Source organism: Marmota flaviventris, chromosome 4 (assembly GCF_047511675.1).
Source record: "Marmota flaviventris isolate mMarFla1 chromosome 4, mMarFla1.hap1, whole genome shotgun sequence".
Taxonomy (NCBI): Eukaryota; Metazoa; Chordata; class Mammalia; order Rodentia; family Sciuridae; genus Marmota; species Marmota flaviventris.
The window spans coordinates 7,933,737-7,958,288 of NC_092501.1; the positions used below are offsets into that span (position 1 = coordinate 7,933,737).

Genomic DNA, 24,552 nt, shown 5'->3' on the forward strand with positions numbered 1-24,552 from the left:
CACGAAATAAATATTTCCCTGTGAAGTTATTCTTGGGGTGCGTTTGAAGATAGGTCCTGGGATCTGTTGAATCACTCGCAGAGACAGTTGCGTTGTGAAATCTGGGTGGCTGTCAAGTATGGCCTCAGCAGGGTTCTGCTGTCCACCCCATAAATATTTAGGGCCATTTTTCTTCTAGAAGTTACTTAGCACTCTGTCCAGAGGTGCACTAGTGTTCACACATGCCGCCTGGTGGTAGTCAGGTCCAAGGACCAGGGCGGCACAGAGGTCCAAAATGAGCCTCTCATCATCGCTGTGTGGAGAAGAAGATACCTTCATGAAAGTTGATGAGATTGAAGCCAGAGTTGTGCAGACAATGCAGCTCCCCAAACCCAAGGTGACCTTGAGGTCTAAATGCAGCCACCAGTTCCATGCTTCCTGGAATTCTTTTTATGAAAAATGTACTTACCTCCATTCTGCATCTCTGCATTCCAACCACGCCCTCCCTTCTCCTCTTCCTGTGAGGCCTCTGGTGGAGGCGGACTTGGAGGGTGCGGGTTGCTTTTTAAGACTTGGTGAATATTTCCAGAAATCTTTGAGCTGGAAAGTGCATTACCATAGATCATGGACTATTAATAGGATTTTTAAAGCTCAGAAGTAAAAGAAAACGGGGAGCTGTAGTTGCATGGGTTTAGAGTTTCAGGTCTGCAAGATGAAAAATGTTCTGTAGCTGGATAGTGCTGCCCATATCGTGTGCAGCACGGGGCATGTAGCAGTGTTCCGTAACAATGGCACCAAGCGAGGGAAGGCCTTTCACTCCAAGACGGAAGCCATGTCTCCATCAAGCACAGGGCATCAGCCGGACACAGGCCAGATCCAACTGAAGATGAGATCACAAGATTGCTTTCATTTACTGTGGTCATTGAGGTAGTGAACAATGGGCCAACGTGTGCATCTGCTGTGAGAGTTGAGCCTTTAAGCTGCATGAGTATACTGCCTTGTAAAGGGAGATGTGCTTGCTAGAGCTGTTTGGTTAGACGGGGTGACCACCCATCTCAATTGCCTGGGACACAGGGAGTTTTCAATTTATCAACCAGGACAGCCCCAAATAAACCAGCACATGGTGGCCTCTCTCTGGTTAGACCTATCTCAGTCAGCAGAATCAGTGGAACAGAGGATTTGGGGAGGTCAGTAAGGGGATTCGGTTGGGAAGACAGCTTTAGGTACCAACGTCTGGAGTTTGTCCCTGTAACTAGGGTGTCTCTGAGGAATCGCTGTTTTTCAGCATATGGGATGTGCCCCATGGAAGGCAACAGGAGCCAAAGCTCCTTCCGAGACAGTCAGGCTTGTAGACTGAGGCAGCTGGGGCTTCAGATGGGAGCAGCGCTGTTCCAACTAGCGTAAGAGAAAAAAGTGGGCTGATGTCAAATCTTAGGAGTGGGTCTGATTTTGGCTTCAGGTTGGGGTAGGTCTACTGTCTCAGGGCCTTCTAGGTCAGGGCTCACTTGGTCTCTTGCAGATAGGCAGGTGGCCACTGATGACCCAAAGTCATCCTGTCTTCAGAGAGATTCCAGTAGGAGAGACTCCACAGCTCTGGGCTAAGAGTCTTCCGGTGGCCCAGTGTGGATCCTGGGATCACTGGACCCAGTGACTGTGGCCAGAACAAGTGTGTTAACTGGCTGGCCTGAGTCACATGGCAGGGCAGCTCCCTCGGAACTCACAAGGGAAAGGAATTCTTTTGTCCACAGAGGGAAGTTGGGGATGGACTCCGATGCCAATGGTTCTGTGTGCACTCATTACTTCAGTGCGTGGCTCCTAGTAGAACCTGAATTAAAACCTTGGCCAGTCAGAATAAATGGAAAGGAAAGAAGAATTTTTTTCAGGATAGGGAGACTGAAAGTTGTGCAAACTCACCGTGGCTTTGAGACAGTTCTGGAACTTGTACCTGAACCTTTCAGCAAACTGATTAGTCTTAAGAAAGGAAGAATATCCCAGACACAGAGTTCTTTTGTCCTGGAGAGTTTTTCTTCACTCCTTTTCACAACCTTGAAGGCAGAACTTGTGTTGGAAAACAAAGGGGGCTTTCAAGTCCTTTGGAAAGAGGCCCCAGAGACTGGGGCGGGATGTGGAATAGCTCTCAGCACACAGCTCTGGTTAGGTTCACTGTAGATGACTGGATAGGTTTGGTGTAAATGAATGCAAAAAAATATGCTTCCCATTTGCTTTGAAATCTGCAGGTTTGGAATTCAGAGGGAAGGCAGCTTGCCAGAGGTGTGGTCAGCCCACTCCCCAAAGGAAAGTGTTGGAGAAATGAGCGGGCCTCTGGCTGAGCCTCTCTGTTCTTGCTGGCCAGCATGCCCGCCTGCCTCTGGAGACACTCCCTTTCCTCCTGGGTTACTCGTATCTGATCGTACCACTGGAAAACCTTTTGTGAAGATTTAAAATTCTACTTTCAGTGTTTGGGTCCATCTGTGATTCTTACCTTGTGGAAGGCGACCTCAGTTCTGAAGGGTGAAGCCATCTTCAAGGGCGCAGGGCTGGCTCAGCTGACTGGCTGGGTGGAAAGTCGCTGATGCCTCCCCCCCGCTGCCACACACTGGGCGGCTCTCAGCCTTCCGGCCTGCAGGGTCAGCTGGCGTTCTGTTCTAACCTGTGGAGTCAGAAGGTTCTGTCAGGTTGGTTCTGACAAAGAGCCAGTGCTGCACATTCTGATCAGATAGGGCCCAGCCTGCCACCCTAGGGAGCCAGTGCCCGTCCTTCTGCCACCTACCTTGGCTCTGCTTCCAGAATGACCTTGGAGCCTCCTGCATCAAGCCAAGGCCGCTTGGCTCTCCAGCTGCTCACATGCTCCTAGGGTTGTGGGTCAGCTTCCAAAGCTCCCATGTTCTTCCTGTCGGGAGCTGGTGCTGGTGGAGATGCTACCAGGCTGGCTGGGGCCTGCGACCCTCCTTTCCAGTCATCATCAGATGAGGAGAAGGACCTCAGCACCAACTGATGTCGCTTCCTGCTGTCCTCCTTGTTCTTCCTCCTCCATGTCCCCTTCTTTCTGTGTGTTCTTTGGTTTTTATATATATGCAGAATATAAGCTTAAGAAATTAAAGGGTAAAAATCAACTTATATTTCTGGAAGGGAATCAAGTGAAGAGCAGGCATGTCCTCCCCAGAGCCCAAGCCCTAGTCCTCAGGGTCACCGTGGTTAATATGGTCTGATTACACCTTCCAAGGGACTTCTGCTCCCCTGAAGGGAACTCACTGACTTCAGCATTATGGTCACTCTGTGTCTTGTGAGTGCAAGTCCAGGGAGGGCCGGGCTGCAGGGCTGGCTATTCAGTAGCTCCTGATGTAGTTGGGCTTCTCTGTCTTTTGCTCCTGGTTGTCCATGTCCCTGAGGTCCTCCTGGGGCTAGTTCCTCTTGCAGTCAGATGCCCACTGTGGCAAGCAGGCGATGTGCTTCTGCACACTTTCCCCGTCCTCCTCTGTGCCCAAGTGCTGGAGCAGTTAGAGTGGCCGGGGGAGGGGGAGCTGGGGCCCTGAGTTTTCTAGAGGTGGGAAGAGGGGATTTCCAAATGTGGGGCCTCTGTTAGGAAGAACAAAAGGAATGTGTCCCCAGTAAGAGCCCAACAGTGTCCACACACTTCCTAAAGTCCCCGCATGTGCCCGCAGCTTTGATGTTGCATCTGTGTCTTTAGAGTGGCTGTTTGCTAGGCACATAGGATGTCCCCTCTACCACTAAGAATAGATCGGTGAGGCCGGAACCACTCTATTCCCTGTTTATGGGTGAAAACCGAAGGCAAAGACTGACTAGTGACTTGCTCAAGATCACATAGCACATAAATGGAAAAGATTTGGACCCAGGCACCATGGCTCTGCACCCTTAGCCACTCGGTGATTCCAACCCCTGTCTTGCTCCCTGTGTCTCGGTTCTCTCGCCTCTGAGCCAATGTTAGGAGCTCGAGGTTGGACTGGGCTGGGAAGGCTTTGCCATCCCCACGGTGCTTGCATGAGTCAAGCCCTAACAGGGTTAGCACAAGTAACAGAATGGTGTGAATGAATTCAAGGTCATCTCTCTATCCCTAGATCCTAATAACTATTACCACCGACGGAATGAAATGACCACCACGGACGACCTGGATTTTAAGCACCACAACTATAAGGAAATGCGCCAGGTAAGACCCAGGACACAGGGAGTGGGGCCATGGCTCCGTGGTTTAGAGCTCTCCTCTAGCGTGCATGAGGCCCTGGGTTCAACACCAGCACCTCACAAAATAAACCCAGAACAAAACAAGAAACAGAGCTTGTAGCCTCAAGCCAGGAGTTTGTCCAAGAGCTACAGGGTAGATGCCCTAAGCACTCCGTATATAGGGTTCATGTTCAAGGGACAGGAACCTGAATGGTCCCTTTGGCTGTGGAAGACACACTGAATGCTTGTGGCTTCAAGGCTGAGGGGTCTTTCTGGGATTCAGTGACCAGGAAGGTTCTCCCACTGCACAGGGTTGAAATGGGACTGAAATCCAGACTCTTCTCATTTAATACTCCAGTTCCGAAGAACCACCGTGTGTGTGAGCCAGGTCAGGGATGGAGGAAGTCAGTCATGTACAGAGTCGAAGAAGAGGAAGCACATGGGGACTCTGCTGTTGGCAGGACTCTGCTGGAGCCCACGTCACTGCGTTCAGTCCTCTAACACCCCAGGAGGGTAGCACTGTGGTCATCCTTTCTTACAGATGGGGAAACCCAGTCACCAAGTCACTGCACAGTATTTCCCTGTGTTATGCAGATTCTCAGTCTCCATCGTGGTTGCCTGTTATAGTCACCTGGGGAATTTGTAAAAATACGCTTTCCTGAACTCACTTCAGAACAAGTAAAGCAGAACCCTTAGGAGAAGGACCTGGGGACTCAAGTTTTTAAAAGCTGACCTTGGGCTTCTGCTGCATAGCCAGGTCTCAGAGCTTCTGCTTGACACCTTTATAGTCGGGGGTGCAGTTGGCAGGAAAAGACCATCAGATGAGATTCCCCAGGTTTAATCAGCGAGGCCCGGTAGTCTGAGCAGTGGCAGCCTGTGCCTGCTGGCTGAGGAGCGGGGGAGGGCCACCACTAATCAGAACAGGTAAGGGGCAGCCCCTGGGTGAAGCGCATTGCCTCTGACATCCTGTTCCATGTCTACCCCCCTCCCCCCGTGTGCTGGAAATGCACAGGGGGTGTGGGCAGACAAGAAGTCCCTAGAGATCAAAGCATCAGTCTGAAGAGTCAGAACGAGCAGAATGCTCATGAGAATGTATCTTCAGAGCAAGGATTCACTCGGGCAAATTACTGAGGCTCAAAGGAGGGCTGGAGGAGCAGAGGGAAGGAGCAGACACAGGACGAACGTGGAAGACGTGTCGGAGCTCAGAGCCTCTAGGCTGAGCCCAGTCCATGAAGTGAACACGCCCCAGCAGCCCAGTGTCATTTAATTGACAGGCAGTTTCCAGACACCTGTCAGCACTGACTCGGAGGTGGAAGTGCTGAGCCTCTTGCTCTTCAGAAACCAAGATAATGTCCTTGGACTTGAGGTCCGTGACTCCTGCCTGCGGCTATGCATTCTTGGGGGGTCTGTGGCTCTGCCCCCAGTTCCATCACAGGGGCACTGTGGATTGACCCAGCACTGCTTTCTGGACATCTCAGGACATCCCACTGAGTCCAGAAGAGAGCAAATATCAATTTAGTTAGTGCAATGAACATCAAGAGCCATGAATCTGCACTTAAAGGCAGCAGGCTGCACCAAGGTGTGTGGGTGCTGGTGTTGGTCAGTAGCTATTGCACGTGGACAACGGGGCTCCTCTCTCAAGGAGAGCTGGTGGAGCAGCCTTCAGCACGCAAGGTCACTGTCACTTGGGGAGGGGGGAGTCAAAGCCACTACAAGGACATGGAATCGTCAGCTGCCTCAGGGACACTGACTGAATCCTCAAGGGTCCCCCTGCCTGGCAGTGCTCAACTGGAGACTGTCCAGGGAGCGTTTCTCCATTGTATGGCAAGTTCCCGAGTGTGACTTGCCACTTGGATTCCCGACTCTGGAGATGCGGAGAAGCCAGCAGCTTAGCAATTCCCTCGTGGCATCGGCTAGTTACTGTAGACGTCTCTCTACCTTGGGGACCATGGTTAGTTTATCCTACTATGGAAAGAGACATTTGTGATGAGAAAAAAAGAAAAGAGAAACAGTAGTGAAATCAAGAAGGGACAGTGAAATCTTATGCCTTGTGAGAGGGAGAGGTCAGCTGTGTGGCCCTCCTGGGCTCAGGAACTCTCCTGAGCACTAACTTGGGAGGCCCCGCCCAGACCCAGGGAGGTGCAGGGGTGGGAGGGGGAGCCGGGAAGGCGGGGGCCCAGTGGGAGAGCCGGGCCAGGAGAAGCGGAAGGCCTTAGAGAGGGTCACAGTTTGCTCTCACTTAGCTGCTGTTCCTTCACAGACGCGTTGTCCGTCTCCCTCATTGGAGACGGTGAGGGCTTTGGCAGCGAGAACAGAGGAGGGCATGGCCAGCAGCAAGGGCAGCAGGAACCGCGGCGTGCAGGTGGGGCGTTCAGGGGGTGTCCGCCACAGCGGGCAGTGGGCTGGGAATGAGCCTGGTCCTGAGGTTCCTCGCTGAGCAAGGCTGGGCCTCTTCTCCGTGTGGAGAGAAGGTGAATAAGAGCCATTGGGTCCCCAGGACAGGGGCCTCCTGGGCCTGGACAAAGATGGAGGGAGGCATCTCTGAGGCCCTCTGGCTAGTTGGGGGGAGAGAGGACTCTGGCCTTGTCCTGCAGGGGAGTGGGTGCTTTCCCAGGAAGGAGAGAGTGATTTTGAGGACGAGGTTTACCTTGACTCTGTTTTGGGGCACAGTGTGGCCGGGGCCCCATGCTCAGGAAGCCCTGGTTGCCTGGCTGATCTGTGGAGAGTGAGGTACAGGCAGATGAAGGTAAAGGGACGGGACATGAGTTGCAGGGAAGTTGATATCCAGGGCAGCTGATGGCCAGGGGCATTAGGCTGAAAGGACAGCTGCTGAGTGTGCCCACGCTCTCCACGCTGAGCCTGGCCTGGGGGAGGTCGTGGTGGGGGCAGTCAGGGCAGGGCAGCAGCCTGTGGGTCCAGACACACCAAAGTCCTGAGCCACGAGGTCCCCTTCTCAGTGATTCTCTCCCTCTTCCCGCCCTGGGGAATTCCTTTCCCATTGACCAGGCGCAGTCTGTTTCCCAGGTGAATGAAGAAAGAGAACTTTTTCTCCTCTGCCTTCTTTTATTTATTCTTTAAACATTTTCATTCACTGGACAAACACTGTTGTATCAATATGTGACCCCAAACCTACAGATAAATCCTTCTCAAACTTTCTTACCTGTCTCAGTCTTACATTTTCTTACATGTCTCAGTCCTTTCATACTTATGGTAACAAAATACCAGAGAATGGATAATTTACAAACAACAGAAGTTTGTTTCTCATGTTCTGGAGTTCAGGATCAAGGCATCAGCACATCTGGGGTCTGGTAAGTGCTGCTGTCCACTTCCAAGATGGCGCCTTGTTGCTCTCTACTCCTGTGGTGGGAGGTGGAAGAGTGAAAGGGCCTAGCTAGTTCCCTACAGACCTTTTAAAAGGTTATTAATTTCATTCATTAGGACACCCCCTAAAGGCCCATCTCTATAGACCATCTCATTGGATCTTAGGTTTCCGCATATCACCCCTTAGCGACTCAGGGCAGGAAACGCAGTGTGTCTCCGAGTTTCAATCTGCCTGTCTTCAGAATGGGGGCAGTCTCTCTGCCTTATCTACCTCACCTGGAGGTCTTGATGGTGAGATGACACATTTTTGCTGTCTTCTTTACGTTGGCAGGGATGTGGGTGCTCGCTCTTGTTGTCATTTTTGGTGCCATCCTGTGTGTGGCCCCTGTGATGTTCATGCACCTCCCTTGTGGCAGGTGTCTGCCTCAGCTGTCTTGCAAACACGGGTCTTTAGCAATTGGCTTTCTCTCAACTGAATATTGTGACACAAAGTGAGTCACTGCAGAGTGAAGCACACTTTCCCCCAGAATCAATGAGAGAATTAGACCCTGAGTTCCTAACCAGAGGAGCGCCTGTCACCCCTCGCAGGTGTGCCGGAAGCCAAGGTAGTGATGATAAATCCTTCGGCCCCTCAGGAATGATCCTTAACCTGCTCTGCCCGGTGATGGCAGAATACCATGTTATGCAGGTGACAAGCATGACACCTGTCCTGTATCATAGGCTCTGTGCAATATCAGTTTTCCAGTTTGAACAGATTTTCACCCACTATAAAAGTTGCAGCAGCCTATTTACAATTTACAAGGACCTTCAGTGGATCATTCTGCTGACCAGGAACCTTTGAAAGATCGTTCAAGTGCCTGCAGGCCCCTGCTGTCCCTTGGGGACTGTGCCTTTCCCTTGCTGAGCAGTCCAGCTCATCTTTCAGAAAGGTGGAGCCCTTCTTAATGGGTGCTGCCTGCCAACCACCTGGCTGGGCTGTCTTCTCCCTGCCCTGGAAGCCCCTGAACACCCTTCCTGACATTAACAGAGGGTGGTGCAGCTGTCCCATGATGAGTGAAGCCTCCACCATGAGCATGGGGCCTGGTAAGGGGCAGGCTTCTCAATAAACATGCAGTGAATGGACCGTGTCCCTTGAATCGGGGCGTCTTGCACTTGGGGTGGCTAAATGAGTTGAACCAAGCTGGCAAGTCCAAGTCGCCCCAGAGCAGACTCGCAGGGCCTCGTTGAGTGGTCCAGGCAAGGCAGCCTCCAGGGAGAGGTGTCTCTGGTCCTCCCCCACAAGGGCAGCTCGCTCCCCACAAGGGCAGCATGGCTGCGGAGCCTGGTGACTCCTTTGGCACTTGCATTGTCCTCGCAGACCACAGCTGTCAGTCTGACCAGCCAACTCCAACGGCAAGATCCAGAAAGCAGCACAGACGGGTTTCACTTCGGGCTGCCGCCTGCTTTGCGCCCTTCCCCTGTGACACCGGTTACCACGCCACACATGCGGTCCTCACTCAGCACTCACAGGAGTGGTGCTCTCAGTCCCTCTGTGCCGGCACAGCAGCTCAGGAGCGCGGAGCGGGGAGTGTCCCCCATCCTAGCACCGCGTGCGTAGGTCATGAGAAATTGTATTCAAGAGACACTCAGGTGGACCATCCATGTCCAAGGATATTTATTAAGAAAGCAGGAAATCAGAGTGAAAAATAATGACCCAATCAAGGAGGCGATGACGAATGTGATGAACAGCCAGGGAGGTGACAGCCACAACCAGGGAGGTGACAGCCACAACTAAGGAGGTGACAGCCACAACCAGGGAGGTGACAGCTACAACCAGGGAGGTGACAGCCACAACGTGGAAGGTGACAGCCTCAACCAGGGAGGTGACAACCACAACTAAGGAGGTGACAGCCACAACCAGGGAGGTGACAGCCACAACCAGGGAGATGACAACCACAAAAATTAAGGAGGTGACAGCCACAACCTGGGAGGTGTCAGCCACAACTAAGGAGGTGACAGCCACAACCAGGGAGGTGACAGCTACAACCAGGGAGGTGACAGCCACAACGTGGAAGGTGACAGCCTCAACCAGGGAGGTGACAACCACAACTAAGGAGGTGACAGCCACAACCAGGGAGGTGACAGTCACAACTAAGGAGGTGACAGCCACAACCAGGGAGGTGACAGCCACAGTCGAGGAAGTGACAGCCCTACTGGAGGGAGGTGACGGCCACAACCAGGGAGACCTCTATGCTCATAGGACCACCATGACAAAAGCACCATGAATGAGCTGCTGGCCACAGGCTGTTGCTTGCATTCTGGAGGCTGCGGCTCTGGAGGAAGCCAGTGGCAGAGCTGTGTCTGCGAGGCTTCTCCCTCCAGCTCACAGGCGCGCTGTCCCCACGTGCCTACGTGGCAGGAGGAGCAAGCGAGCTCCCCCAGTTATGCAGTCACCACTCCTGTTCCCCAGGCCTCTGCCCTGGGACATAGTCGCCCCGCCAGCTTCACCTCTGGACACCGTGGCTTTGGTGACTAGGTCTCAGTGTATGCTTTTGGGGGACACAAACATTCAGACCACGGCAGGAGGTGGTACCACAGCCAGGGGCGCTCAGCGTCCAGAGCCGCAGTGGGCAATGGCCAGGAGTGCCTCCTTAGAGATGACCCCAGGGCAGGCTGGCACAAAAGGTGGGTGCTGAGAGCCTTGGGGGGATGATTGTGGGGAGGAGTGTCCACGTGGAGCAGCGGGCTGTGGGAGAAGGGCCCTGTGGGGAACAGGAGCAGCTGTCCTCCTGAGACGTCTGCCCCATCATTACTTGAAATGGTTCTTGACTTTGTCTTTCAGTTGATGAAGGTCGTGAACGAAATGTGCCCCAATATCACCAGGATCTACAACATTGGCAAAAGCCACCAGGGCCTGAAGCTATACGCCGTGGAGATCTCCGACCACCCCGGCGAGCACGAAGTCGGTGAGGGGCCCCTGGGGTGACGGTGATTCGCCTTATCCACGGTGCCTCCTCAGGCATCATGTTCTATCCCTGAGAACATTCAGGAAGCAGGGCCTGCACTGGCCATCATCAGCCGTCTCATAGGGTGGACTCTGCAGGGCACACAGATTGGAGACCTGAGAGCCTCTCGCCCCTGTGACACAGGCCGCAGATTATTTAAGCTGGACACACCTTCCTTCTCTCCATAGAGCCCACACCTGATCCTGTGTCCCCTCCAAGGCCATTCACAACCCCCAAGGAAGAAAGTGGCTAGACTCCTCTCCCAGGAGGAAATGGTGCTCATTGATGGCTTAAACTACAGGGCTTCACTCTTTTTTTTTTTTTGGAGAAGGGGACTGGGGATTGAACTCAGGGGTACTTGACCACTGAGCCACATCCCCAGCCCTATTTTTATATATTATTTAGAGACAGGGTCTCACTGAGTTGCTTAGCACCTTGCTTTTGCTGAGGCTGGTTTTGAACTCTCGATCCTCCTACCTCGCCTCCCAAGCCGCTGGGATTACAGGTGTGCACCACCAGGCCTGGCTGGCTCCCTCTATTTTATTTTTTCATGTCAGTTCTATCATTACCCATTCCTGCATTCAGACACTTCCCATTCACCTGCTCCCCATCCTGAGCCCCTGCAGGTAGGGTGGGCTTCTCTGGATTCCTTTTTGGTAAATCTGCCAGCTGCTTAGAAATCCACTGCCATTTAGGTTCAGAGATTGTCAGATTCGCTCAACCCTCGCATTCGGCTGAATCCCAGGAGTTTCTTTTGAAGGGCAGATGCCAGCTCTGCTGGTCAATCACATTGTCCTCAGCAGCGGTGAGGACAATAAGGGACAGAGAATTGTCAGCTCTGCCCAGCACAGATGGCCCCGTGTCTGATCTGTTCATCTGCTATCACAAAATTCCAGAGACTGGATCACATACAAGCAACAGAAATCTGTTTACCACAGTTCTGGAAGCTGGACGTCCAAGACCAGGGGCCGGCACATTCAGTGTCTGCTGAGGCCCCTTTCGCTTAAGGCTCCCTCTTGCTGTGTCCTCTCCGGGCAGAAGCCTGAAGGGGAAAGGGACCTGGCTGGTTCCCTCAGGCCCTTTTAAAGGGTACTAGCTCCTAATCAGCTGCAACCCTACCTCTGGATACGATCACCTGGGTCTTAGTTCCAACACGTGAATTTTGGAGAGACACACATTAAACCATAGCACCCCTCATATTTCAGAAGCTGAGCTTTGAAAGAGAAAATGCTCAGCCCCTTTGCCAACTGTACCGCTGTTCACCTGCCCTGCAGAACCCTTTCCTGCTTGTGTCCTTTCATCTTTGTGTCTTTGTAAGACATGGAAAAGGAGAGAGAATGTGGTTGCTGTGACTTGTAACCCTTAAACCTCGTAAGAATGAGCAGGACTGCCTATGGCTTGTGCCGCCCAGGATTTTTCTGTCTTTGCCTACATACCTGACTATTTTGGAATTTAAAAGTTATCCCAGTATGATTTGGGAGGTTTATTGGAAAGAACAGGTTGGGCTACGTTGTTAAGTTTGTATCGTTCAGAGGCAGGGACAGACAGGCGCCCTTGGCCGTGCGCACGCCCGCCCAGCCTGTGCCTCTCTCTGTGAAGGTGAGCCCGAGTTCCACTACATCGCGGGCGCCCACGGCAACGAGGTGCTGGGCCGCGAGCTGCTGCTGCTGCTGCTGCAGTTCCTGTGCCAGGAGTACCTGGCCCAGAATGCGCGCATCGTCCGCCTGGTGGAGGAGACCCGGATCCACATTGTCCCCTCCCTCAACCCCGACGGCTACGAGAAGGCCTACGAAGGGGTAAAGTGAGGCCCAGCCCAGGGTGTGCTCGGCCACCAGGCCACGGGAGGCCCCTCAGGAGGCTTTTTCTTGGTGCCTCCCTGCTGTGACCAGGAAGGCACGAGGTTTATGGGGGATGCAAACCATGGCGACCCTGAAAGAGGGACATGCCCACTAAATGGTCAGAGAGAACATGAATAATAACATATATAGGATGAAATGACGGAAGACTTCTGCCCTGTGTTGACTGCATCCTGAAAACAGGTGCCAGCCACGCGCAGCACCTTTACCCTCTCCACAGCCCTGTAAGGAGAGCTGCTTTTATTATTCTGAGATGTTATTTATGATTCCTGTCCAAAGTCTGATGCAAAATTTTCGTAGGTCATCGGTAGATGTAAAACAAGCCTGTGTATGTAAATATGTGCTGACGGTACTTAGAACTATGTTGTGTTGTGGGTCCACGATGATTTACCCCAGTATCTGGGGATAAAGTGGACCCCTGTATAAACAGTGGCACCTATAAAACACAAGCTTTAGGTTACAGAGCTTTGGTTCTGTTCACTGGGGATCTGTAGTACCAGAAACTGGGCAGGCGGCAGAACAAGCATAGGCTGTGCCAGCCTCGTGTCGCCCTGCTGGGGAGTCCTAGGTTCGTGGTCACTCAGAGGTCCCACTGAGCTGTGCAGGAGAGAGGAGGAAGAGGTAGGAGGAGGGGTCTCATCCCCTTGAGCAGTGCCAGGTGGCAGGGTGGTTCTCTGGGTGCCCTCTGTGGAGTGACCTTGCTGTATTACCCATCGTCACCCATCAAATTCCAGCAGCCGGTTTTCAGTACTCTCCTGGATGCCATCTTGAGGTCAGAGGGTGTCAGAGGCTCCGAGACACACTGGGTGGAGGTGGACATGTGCATCTCCTAGGGCAGGGGTTGGTTTTCCTACATCTGCGGGTTCCTTGCATTCTGAATCTTCTCTCAGGGCTCAGAGCTGGGAGGCTGGTCCCTGGGACGCTGGACCCACGACGGGATTGACATCAACAACAACTTTCCTGACTTGAACACACTGCTCTGGGAGGCAGAGGATCGGCAGAACGTCCCCAGGAAAGTTCCCAATCACCACATTGCCATCCCTGAGTGGTTTCTGTCTGAAAATGCCACAGTGAGTAAAAGTATCCCAATCTGCTGAGCAGCGGGCAGCCAGAGGACACCTGCTATGGCCGAGGCCTGGCACTTAGGAGCAAGGCAAAGCCATGTGCTTTTGTTTTCTCCAGAAGCAGGGAAGTGGGCAGGGAAGGAGCCCCCTCTAAATGGGTACTTGGAGGGTTCTTCTTAGAAATCACTGAATTATATTTCTTGACAACCGCACAGTGTTGCAAAGACCAAAACACACGTGTCTGAATTGTACCTGTTGGTTGCTGTCATCCTTGTCCTCCCTGTCAATCTTCCATGACATTACCCACAGCCCTCACTGACTGCTTGATGCATCTGATTTTATTTGAATAAGTCCCTGTGGATTCGTTGCATGTGTCACATCTTTGGAAACAAAAAATGAAATTGGGTAGGAAATGTTTTCACCAAATGCCTTTGTTCCTGTTTCACAAATATGTTCTCATGAAAGCACCGTGTGTTGTTGGGGTGCCCTCGCTGCCCGCGGTAACTCCCTTCCTTTCCCTTATTCTTTGATCTCATACGTCCTTCACCGGGTCTGCCTTGATTGGAACCTAAGTAGTTGAACCTTGTAGTTGAACCCCATGGTCATGAACCCAGCATTCATCTGTCTTTCTGCCTCTACCATGGAGACATGTGTCTTTCACCCTCAAGGTCATAATCCAGGGTGGCAGCCGGTGCTTTGGCTGTCATGACGGCGAAGGAAGAGGAGAGAAAGGTTTTTTTTCCTGTGTTTGTTTTTGTTTTTTAAGGTCCCCTTCTCAGGCAGCTTGGTGTCCTGTAGGAGGCCTTCCAAGAATCCCTGCAGACTTGGGCTGAAATCTCACTGGGCAGTTTCTCTGCACAGGGCATCCACTGCTTTGGGAAGCTGTAGTCTAGGTAGCACGCTGCGGGCTAATCCAGGGGGATGCTGCCTCGAGCCCCTGCCCATGCAGCACAGCACGCTGGGCCTCTTACCGGTGGAGGGTCAGCATGTGGTCTCCTTCAGTGGCCCACAGCCCAGGGCTGAGCAGGTCCCCAGAAGGTGACTGAAGGAGACAGACCATGGTGGTACCCTGTGGTTGGTGGGGATGCCCACAGGCTGATGCAGGGTTGGGACTGGCCTCTGAGTCTTCTGAATCTTTCTCCTGGTTTTGAGTCCAACCCAGTTGGTCCGTAACATCCCGATGATACCTGGCAAACTTAAGAATTCAAGTGATGCTATATTTTGGGAGCACTTGGATCAAAATTGGAATTGGTTGCCAGCTCTGCCCCCCCGCCCCGCCCCCCCCCCCCCCCAGGCCACGGAGACATCCCATTACTCCAGCACAGCCAGGCTCAGCTCCCCAGAGTTCAGACTTTGCTTTAAGCCTGGAATTTAGTTTTCTAAGCTTCTCATTCTCCAGAAGTACAGGACAATTACACACCATCACCAATCCCTCTCTCAATTACGGACAGTTTAGAGGTGAGAAATCAGCAAAAATAAGATTTAATTAACAAGACCAATAGGCTTGACATAAGGAACCCATAAGAATTCTACAACCAACAATTGGAGAATATTCTCAGTAATCCTGTAACATTTTCAAAAATTGAGGGTGAATGGAGCTATGATGGAATTTCAGAGAATAGAACTCAGGCAAACACGATCTCATCAACTTCTGTCTGAACTGGAAGACAATGATAAGACGAATGAAAAAATTAGTATGTATCTAGAAAAAGTTTTAAAATCTTCTAAATAATAGGTCAGAGGAAAACAATCATACTGGCAACTCAAAAAATATTAAGCAAATGGTAACAAAAACATTATATATCAGAATTTGTGGAGTGCAGCCCAAAATAGTGCTTTAGAGAAACGTGTATCTTTAAATGAATTTATTGCAAAAGAAGAAAGGCCAAAAATTAATTTGAGAAGTTATCAAAAAGATAACAAGAAACTCAAGTTAATGAAATGATTAAAAAAAACCCACAAATACGAAGTAATTTGTCTGCAGAAAGGAGCATTTGATAAAGCTTGAAAATAATTCACAGTAAAATCTTCAGTAAACCTCTGGATATACAAGATTAGCTTTCCGGGTGAGAAAGCCTATTTTAGGCAAGATGCACACAGGCTTAATCATAAAAGATTAATAAATTCAACTACCTCAAAATAAGAAAATCTACTCATCAAAAGATTTAATAAACTATAATGATAAGCTGCAAACTGGAAGATGTTGTTTACAAATTATGTAGCTGAAAATAAGTAGAATTTTCAAAATATGTATAAAGAGTTTCAAGAAAAATGGAAGCAACCCTGTAGAAAAGACATGGAAGGTGGTTCACAGAGGAGGAGATGTAGGGCTGGTCTCACCGGAAGTGTGGATGTGTGGAAGTGTGGATGAGAGAACCTTGCACATCCACCAAGCAGCAAAAATAAGAGGCCCAGCAACACCCAGATGTCAGACAGGATGGGCCCAGGGGGTGTCATACCTTGGTGGTGAGAGTCACGACTTTGGGGACCAGCTTGATTACCTTGTGAAACTGGGACATTTCCACATCCTGTGATGTTACGTGCAATTCCAATGCTGTGGTACAAGGAGGAGAAATTTCAGCAGGTGGGTACCAGGTGACAGCGCCAGAAAGGTCAAAGCACACTCTCCATTACAGCCAAAGATTGGAGGTTACTTCATGCCGTCCTCTTAAGCATGAATAAATTGAGATCTTAGTGCTGAAGTGACAAAGACTGAACAATGGCTTGAGAGCGTTAGAAACATCAGTTGAGTGGAAACGATGGAGAAGACAGCCGTCAGCGTGGTCACTCCCTCTCTTCTTTAGATCAAGAGCAAATGAAACTAAATCGCATATTTTGGACATTTTTTTTTTATAATTCAGGCTTTTAATTTCCATAATATTTAGTGTTCAGTAGTTTCAGCCGAATATTTAAATATCCAACATAATTTTATGTCCCACTTATACTATTTAGTGTTTGCATACAGACTGCAAATATTATAAGAGACATTATAGACTAACACTTATAGTATTTTCCAGAATAATGACTTTGGTTTTGAATAAAAACTGGAGCATTTGAGCTTACCCCTCCCCCTGCCTCCTTTTCCCTAAATTCTTCATTCTAAGAAGTCATTAGAGATTGAATTTAAAATAAAAATAGCAACTTTGTAAATGTTAACAAAAAGGGGTTGTTTTAAACAGATTTCAGTAAAAATTTCTATACAAATATTAATAATCAAGTAGCATCGACACTGACAAACACTAAACTTTCTTTAAAATCCCAGGAGCTTCAATTGTAGCAGCTGCAGCACAGAGCCTTATGATAGACATAGGCTAAATTATTAAGACTGAGAATATGGGACAAGGTAAACAAGGAAAAGTGAAGTTTACAAGTAAGCTATATCAGAAAATCAACTTCCAGAATATAAACAATTAATTACCACAGCTATAATAAATCTCTTAAGACTGGAAGACAACAAAGTAATTCTTATCACAATATACCAGTAGTAGAAAACAAATTAATTATTCACAGTCTAAGAGGCTTTCCTTGGGGGAGTACACGAGGGGAGGGTGCAAAAGCTTACACAATTGAAAATGTGAAATAAATTCAAACTAAGATTTTATGAAAAAAAATTTAAGAATGTTTCCCTTGAGGGAAAATAATTTTCTACAACTACTAAAAAAATCACCTGTGAAACTGTGCTGTTGGCTGACACAATGGAGGTTTTGGATTCTTTGTAGCAATTGCAGCATAACAAATAGCATTTTTCACAGCATAACTTGAGGGAAAATGTTATCTAGTTTGAAATCATACAGAAAGCAATTAAAAATTATTTTAATTATTCATAATACACAAACTTTTCTGGGTAGCAGCAGTTGCTCCTGTACTTGCCCTTTTAGAAAGTATGAAACAGAAGCAATAGAGTAGGGAAACAAACTAAAGGAAAATAAGAGCAGCAGAGTTAAATTAAAAAGCAAATCCTTAAATACATTAAAGAGAGCTTAAAATAAGGAAACAGTATTGCGCAACTCTCAATTAAACTAAGTAAAGTGCACTGCCTAAATATTTACTGATAACATTTTCCCTATGTTGAAAATGCAAAATCTACTTATTGTTATTGTTGATATACATATATATTTATATTTAAAAAGACATTCACTATTGTAGCCCTGATAGCTCTCTTCCAGTATTTTTAACCATTCAGATATATTTTGGGGGAATATTTATTCACATATATTTTGGATATTTGCATATGGGATGAAACAGAGAAAATGAGATTCATTTCGGGAGGCTGTTCCCTCTGAGTGGGATCCAGGGGTGGGGCGGGTGGAATCCACAGGAGCTATGAGCAGTCAAACAGGCACCATCCCAGTAAGCTGGGAAGCCCCTCAGGGGCCGGGGCTGACTTTGTCACTTGGCTTGACTTGCCGATACCTTCACCCTCATTCTTTTCCTCCCCACTGACCGAAGCGCGTCCCAGAGACTGTGTCAGTCACCCATCAATTTTTCAACAGCTATCTGTAAAAAATGGAGACTCTTTTTCAAAGCCCTGTTTACCATTACTATATAAACTAAATGATAATGAGACAATAATGCACCATATTCTATTACTGTTATTATGTCAAATAAATAATGTCTTAATATTATAAAATGTCTGGTCAGTGTTCACACTCCCCCTGTTACACTGGTCAGTGAGTTCTCTTCCTCTCCATTTTCCACTCTTCCTCCATCCTCTCTGAGCCCCTCTCATCCCACCTAACCCCTCAGCTTGCTCAAGTCAAGATCCACATAAAGCCGTGGGTTTCATGGGTTTGAAGTCTTCTGAGTCTCCTTGAAGCTGAGGGTTTTCCCTGGGATCCCGTGGTCTGTAACACTGGATCCTGAGCCACTGCGTTCTCTGTGGCGTGTTCTGCTCTCTGGTGCAGCCAGTTGTGTCCCGTGATGTCACATACGCTTCCCTGGCACCTCCAGGCAGCTGGCGTGGGACTGAGCCTGGACAGAGTAGGTGGGCGGGCCTCAGGGGGGCCGGGCCACTGGGGCTGCTGAGGTAAATGGCTTTTTGTGGGTGCACATTGGCCTTTTGTCTGTGCTACTTCTTTGATGCAGGGCACAGTTGAATAATCGTGACAGAAATTGTGAGGCCCACAAAGCCTAAGATATTTACTCTCTGGCCTTTTGCACAGAGAGACAGCAGACCCCTGGGCTGGGGCTCGGCCACACTCGGGGTGCTGGTCTCTCGTGCCATTGGTAGCCGTGGGTGAGTGTGCGGCCTGTGAACTGATTCAGTGGTGTTGGAGTGAATTATCGCTCTGCCAGTGACCCTGGAGGCTGGGGCAGGAGGATCACAAGTTTAAGGCCAGCCTCAGCCACTTAGCAAGATTCTGTCTCAAAAGAAAGAATAAAAAAGGGCTGGGAATGTAGCTGCAGTACTGTGGATTGAACCCAGCCGGGGCTTCTCACAATGGTGTTCACTGGAATGTTCCCACCATGGAAATCAGACACTTCCCTTTTTTTTTTTTTTTAAATCCACTGTTTTCACAAGTCCAGGTTCCCCAGGACAGATTTTGAAATTCTAGCAATTCTAGGAAAGGTTATTCTAGGAAATTCTGCTGTTTTGAACAGGCGGCTGTTCTGAGAGCCGGGGTGAAGCGGTCTCTGTCTCATGGTACCCATCGGTTTTCCACGCTCACAGGTGGCCGCGGAGACCAGAGCGGTCATTGCCTGGATGGAAAAGATCCCCTTCGTGCTGGGTGGCAACCTGCAGGGGGGCGAGCTGGTGGTGGCCTACCCCTACGACATGGTGCGCTCCGCGTGGAAGACCCAGGAGCACACGCCCACACCCGACGACCACGTGTTCCGCTGGCTGGCCTACTCCTACGCCTCCACCCACCGCCTCATGACGGACGCCAGGAGGAGAGTGTGCCACACAGAGGACTTCCAGAAGGAGGAGGGCACCGTCAACGGGGCTTCCTGGCACACCGTCGCCGGAAGTAAGTCTCATGGCCCTGGGGGACATCACGAGGCCACGCACTCACAGACAGCTGGCCCCACAGGAAGGGCACAGGCGACCCTCAGTGCCATCACCAAAGATCGCTGCATAGACCCTCCTTTACTCCCGCCTGGGTCTGGGAGGTGGTTACTCTCCTTTTATAAGTGAGATAACGGGGCCTTGGAGACCGGTGGGAGTCTGCCAAGCAAGAAAGGGGTAAGTTGGGGTCTGCCTGACCTTGCTCTTGGCCACTGAGCTATGCAGATGTTATAGGATCACAGGTGGGCGAAAGTGGACTTAGTGGTGGTGTGGGACCCCAAAGAAAGGTTGTGAAGGTTGGTTAAGCCAATGATGGATTTGGAAAACACTCTACATCAGAAAGACCTGGATTCAAATTCACCTCTATCACTGAGAGGCTGTGTGACCCTGAGCAAGTTAGTTTACCCCCCTGAACCCCTATATGTTTCCATTAGTAAAGTTGACATGATGGAGGTCATGGTGGTGGCGATGGTGATGTCCCCTGAGGGGTGTCTTGAGAAGGTGGAGGGGTGGGCTGCTCAATGTCTGGCTTCTCAGAAACCCTCAGGGCAAGTTCCCATTCCTGCCCTTTTCTTCTTTCAGGGCAGATTCACTGTGAATCTCTTTTTTGATTATCTTCTTATTCTCTGTTCACTGTACCAATGAGTTTTCATATGACTTTACTTGGCTTTAAATTTCGCCTTCACATGATTTTCATGTATATTTCCACCCTTGGGAAAGAAAAAAAGTAGAACTATGTGTTCCCATGGCCATTTTAAAACACAGAGAGCCTCCCTCCCCGACTCTTTCTCCATTGTACACCAAGTGGAGGTGTTCCCTCTTGTCTCCACCATGATTTTTGCCTCATATGAAATGTTGAAGAGCTGCAGATCCCCGTCTATCAGGAAGAGTCCCTAGGGGCAAGTCACACTTCACACGCTCAGTTTTAGCCCCAGGACCCCACCTAGGGAAAGCTTCAAGTGCAGCAGTTCAGGGGTTGCTGTGACTATGCTGGGTGCGGTCGCAATGGGATTGGGGTTGGGTCACCGGCAGCGTCACGCAGAGTCAGCTGTGCCTGACCCCTCTCTTGCTTGGCAGACCCCCACCGGTCTCCAAGGCTCAGTTATCTCACTTATAAAAGGAGAGCAACCACCCCCAGACCCAGGTGAGAGTAAAGGGGGGTCTATGCAGTGATCAGGGCTGTGTTTTTCTCTCTCAATTATATTTCCCATTATTCCAGGGACCTGGTGACGGAGCCCTTGGTGGCTCAGGCCTTTTTAATCATCCTCCCTCGCGAAGGGTGACAGTCTGCAGGCGTGTCCTTTGTAGGTTAATGAAACGTGATTTCTCACTCTCACTTTTTGTCCAGTTCTTCCTGGTTAATGGGGGAGGGAGAGCTGAGAACCAGCCCAGTCAACTTCACAAAGCCACCGTGGGCACTGTGCGCATGGAGCACCACGGTGACAGACGTTGGGTTCCCTGTCCCAGGCCTCTGGTCCTGTGCCTTGTCCTCCAGGAAGGCAGGTGCACAGAGCTCTGAGGAGCGTGTGGCCCTGTGTCCCCCATAAAGCTGGTCCAGTCTGAGAACACCAGGGGGTGACCCCCACCCCAGCCAGGACTGGAGGCCTGACAAGCGCTGCCCGGTGCCGCAGCGCCTCGTCCCCTATGCTCTGATGGAGGAAGGTGGCTGTGGGAGCCGTCCTCGCAGGGCCTGGCCCTGGATGGCGTCAGCAGCAAAGCCGGCCTGGCCCGAGCTTCCCCCAGTTCTGCTTTCTCATCCTGCCGCTCAGGCTTCCCGACCTTTAGAGACATTTGCAAAACGTCTCCTTATCACCTCATCAGTACCGCAAGGCCCGAGAGGGTGGCCACAGGCACTCTGTGTGCCATGAGATGTCCGGCCCCCCGTGGAGAGCCGTGCTAACCCAAGTGGACACTGCCCTGGCCCCGAGGCCCTCTGCAGTCCCTCTGAGGACTTGCCTGAGTGAATTGACTGGGCACGGGGCCAGCTTTCTGCAGCCAGGCCAGGCCCTGGCAGAGGACTCACATTCCCTGACACAGCCACACCGTCCACCGGTCCTGTCCTTCCTTATTTTATCACAATTAGTGACCAAAGCCCATTGCTGCTAGCTTCTGAGTGATTGGAACCCAGAATCTGGTAGAGAGTGGCTTTTGCACAAATATTAGGTGAGGCGGTGGCTTCACTGGTGGCCCCCCTACTTGGGAATGTCACCTTATTGGGACCATGGTCTTTGAAGTTGATTACACTAAAGACCTCAAGATGCAGTCATCCTGGGTCACCCCGATGGGCTCTAAAACCCTGAGAAGTGTCCTTATAAGGGACAGAGGAGACCATGTAGAGACAAGGCAGAGAGAGGGGAACACCTGGGCCACCAAGAGCAGAGAGGCAGAAAGGGAGCCCCCAGAGGCTTTGGGGGAGCACCTTGATCTCACACGTCCAGCCTCTAGACCCACGGGGAGTGAGCTCCAGTCCGTTTTAAGCCAGACGCGGCCCTTAGCAGCTGCAGGCTGGGAACCTTGCACAGAGCCTGTCTGCCTGCCCGGGCGGCCGCTGGCACCCTGTTTAGTCGTGCTTGGCCATGTGGGACGTGGGGGTTGTCTGCTTGGGGCTTGCGAGGTGGGCATGATTGCCCCGCAGTCCACAAGAAGGGACTCGTGGTCTGGAGATGAGAGCAAGGGCTGTCACCAGGCAGACCTGGGCCCACAGTCTAGATCTGATTCTGATCATTCGTGGTCTCAATCTTCTTATGTGTAAAAATGTGCCCTCTGCGTACCTCTGGTGCTTGGGTGGGGGGGATACAGTGACTCCTCCAGGGGATGCAGGGGACCTAGGACAGGCCCTGGATGACAGAAGGCACTCAGTAAAACATGGCATGGAATTACGCCAATTTTATGGCTCAGAGTAGGAAATGGCTGAAGCTGAGGTCCATGTGGCTGTGGAGATAGATTTAATTCAACACTTCAGAGCCCCACAGTGTTGATGACTGATAGTGGGTTAAACTACCTTGATAAAATAAGTACATAAAAGCACCTACTCCAGCCCTTCCTCTGTCAGTGACGCCTCGGGCATGTCCTCCCCTGGGCCCTTCCCCCACTCCCTGCCCACTTCTGTGGCCCTCCAGGTGCTGGTCAGTGGTAGGTGCTCGATGCCTCTGGGTTTAGTGACATCCTCCGAGTGCTCGGGAACACCCCTGCTGGCTCCCCTGCCGCCAGGAGCACAGTTCAGCGAGAATGTCCCTTGGCTTGGCAGGTCTGAACGACTTCAGTTACCTGCACACGAACTGCTTCGAGCTGTCCATCTACGTGGGCTGCGATAAGTACCCGCACGAGAGCGAGCTGCCCGAGGAGTGGGAGAACAACCGGGAATCGCTGATCGTGTTCATGGAGCAGGTGTGGCGGGGCGCGCGGCTGGGGTGGGGCAGCCGAGGAAGGGGCTGTCCTGTGGCTGAGGGCGTGGGCTGAGTTAGTGCTCCAGATCCGGCCATCACCCTGGCCGTCACCATGGCCGTCACCCCGGCCAGCCACAGTGCTGCCCGGAACCTTGGCCTGTCTGCACTTGGCCAGAGCCCGGGGCGGGGTGGGGGGGAATGCTCCAAACTAGTGGGGCTCCTCCTCACGCTGGTGGCACAGCCAGTGCAGGGCTCTCGGGCGCTGTATGGGGAGTGGGTGACATTGTCTGAGCAGGTGTGCCCACAGCCCGTGTCGACTGGTGGCTCCAGGGGCAGTCCTGGAGCTGGAAGGCCAAAAGCAAGGTCAGCAGGTGGCTTCCTCTGATGCTGCTCTCTGTGGCCTGAAGGTGGTGGCCCTCTTGCTGCCTCAGGAGGTCACTCCTCTGATCATGTGCATCTGTGCATGTCCAGATCACCAGTCCTGCTGGATCAGGGCCCATGGCTTCATTTGACAGCCTCAGTCGGAGGCACTAAGCTTCACATGATAAACGTTGGGGGGGTCCAGTGCAGCCCATGATACCCCCAGGCCTTCAGAGTCACCGTTGCAGGGTGTGGCGTGAGATGACTGGAAGCACTTTTACCAAGGTCCTGCAGCCAGCTGATGAGGCCCTGAGTCTTCACCGGGCCCCTGGAACACCTTCCCTGCCGCGTGTTCTCAAGACACACCCATGACGGAGCATGAATGAGTCAGCCAGGTCTAACGCTAAAGCTAGCTGCATCATAAAGAGGCCCAGACTTCCTGGAGATCAGGAGCAGACTTCCTGGAGATCAGGGGGATATGCCAGCATGCATAGTGAGCCCAGGACTCCACCAGCATACCAATTAGATTCTGCTTAACCCCCGCTGGAGGAAGGACAGTCCTGGGGCTGCACACAAGGTGCCCTCCTGTGGGTTATTGTATATGAGTCAGAAGCTGCAGGCAGCCCGTGGCTTGGGTGCCAGCTTCCTGGTGCCTGTGGCTGCCCCTCTGCACCTGGAACTGACCTCTCAGTCTGCCCCACGAGGTCCCAGGAGCCTCAGCACAGCCCCAGTGAGCTTCCCTGGCATAAAAGATGCAAGCCAGTCTGCTCTCTTGAGAAGCCATGAAAACATGTCTGTCCCGACCCGGGAATTCGTGAGGGATGGCACCTTCCCCTTTGCATTCGAGACTTGACTGCAGCAACTCGTCATTCTGAAGCAATGATCTGACTTAGCCAAAGAGCCTCCTGTGGATACGAAGCCTGGGCCGGCCCAGTTGTATTCATAAAGAATGTCTTTGGAAATGAGGACATGTCACCTTGGATCACCATGTCATCCTACACCGGGGGCTCGAGGCAGGAGGTTCAGAGTTGACATGTCTCCTGATACAGCTGATGAGCAGAAGGTGCCCAGGCACAGTGGGCCTTTCTAGAAAGGCCTCAGTTCTTCTCTTTCCTCTCTGACTCTTCAGTCATTAAGTCCATAGAGCCCAGGGAAATCCAAATAAATGTGTCTTATCAACATTAAGTTTTAATTTGGGGTGGGTGTATTTTTATGAACTCTTGGATCCTGATGTTTTTTAAGTCTGTGGAATATTTTAATTTTAAAGGGAAACTTTCTGGTGCATGGACCCCTAAATCGAATTCAGGAAAATGCACTGGGTCCGCGCAGAGCCAGGGTCCTTGGGCTGGCCTGGTGCAGGGAGCGTGCTTGCTTGGCAGGGACGGGGCTGGCTGGAGTTTGGGCCACTTCCTTGTG

At 51.2% G+C, this 24,552-nt stretch overlaps 1 protein-coding gene across 1 annotated transcript in view; it reads left to right on the plus strand.

The window, feature by feature from the left end:
- Cpxm2 (carboxypeptidase X, M14 family member 2) overlaps nucleotides 1-24,552 on the plus strand; it is a 95,393-nt gene that overhangs the window by 65,110 nt on the left and 5,731 nt on the right. The window contains exons 7-12 of the mRNA XM_027930286.2: nucleotides 4,056-4,144; nucleotides 10,301-10,424; nucleotides 12,063-12,259; nucleotides 13,210-13,389; nucleotides 19,055-19,352; nucleotides 22,638-22,777. Coding sequence (XP_027786087.1) covers nucleotides 4,056-4,144; nucleotides 10,301-10,424; nucleotides 12,063-12,259; nucleotides 13,210-13,389; nucleotides 19,055-19,352; nucleotides 22,638-22,777 — 1,028 coding nt within the window. The remainder of the gene's footprint in view (nucleotides 1-4,055; nucleotides 4,145-10,300; nucleotides 10,425-12,062; nucleotides 12,260-13,209; nucleotides 13,390-19,054; nucleotides 19,353-22,637; nucleotides 22,778-24,552) is intronic.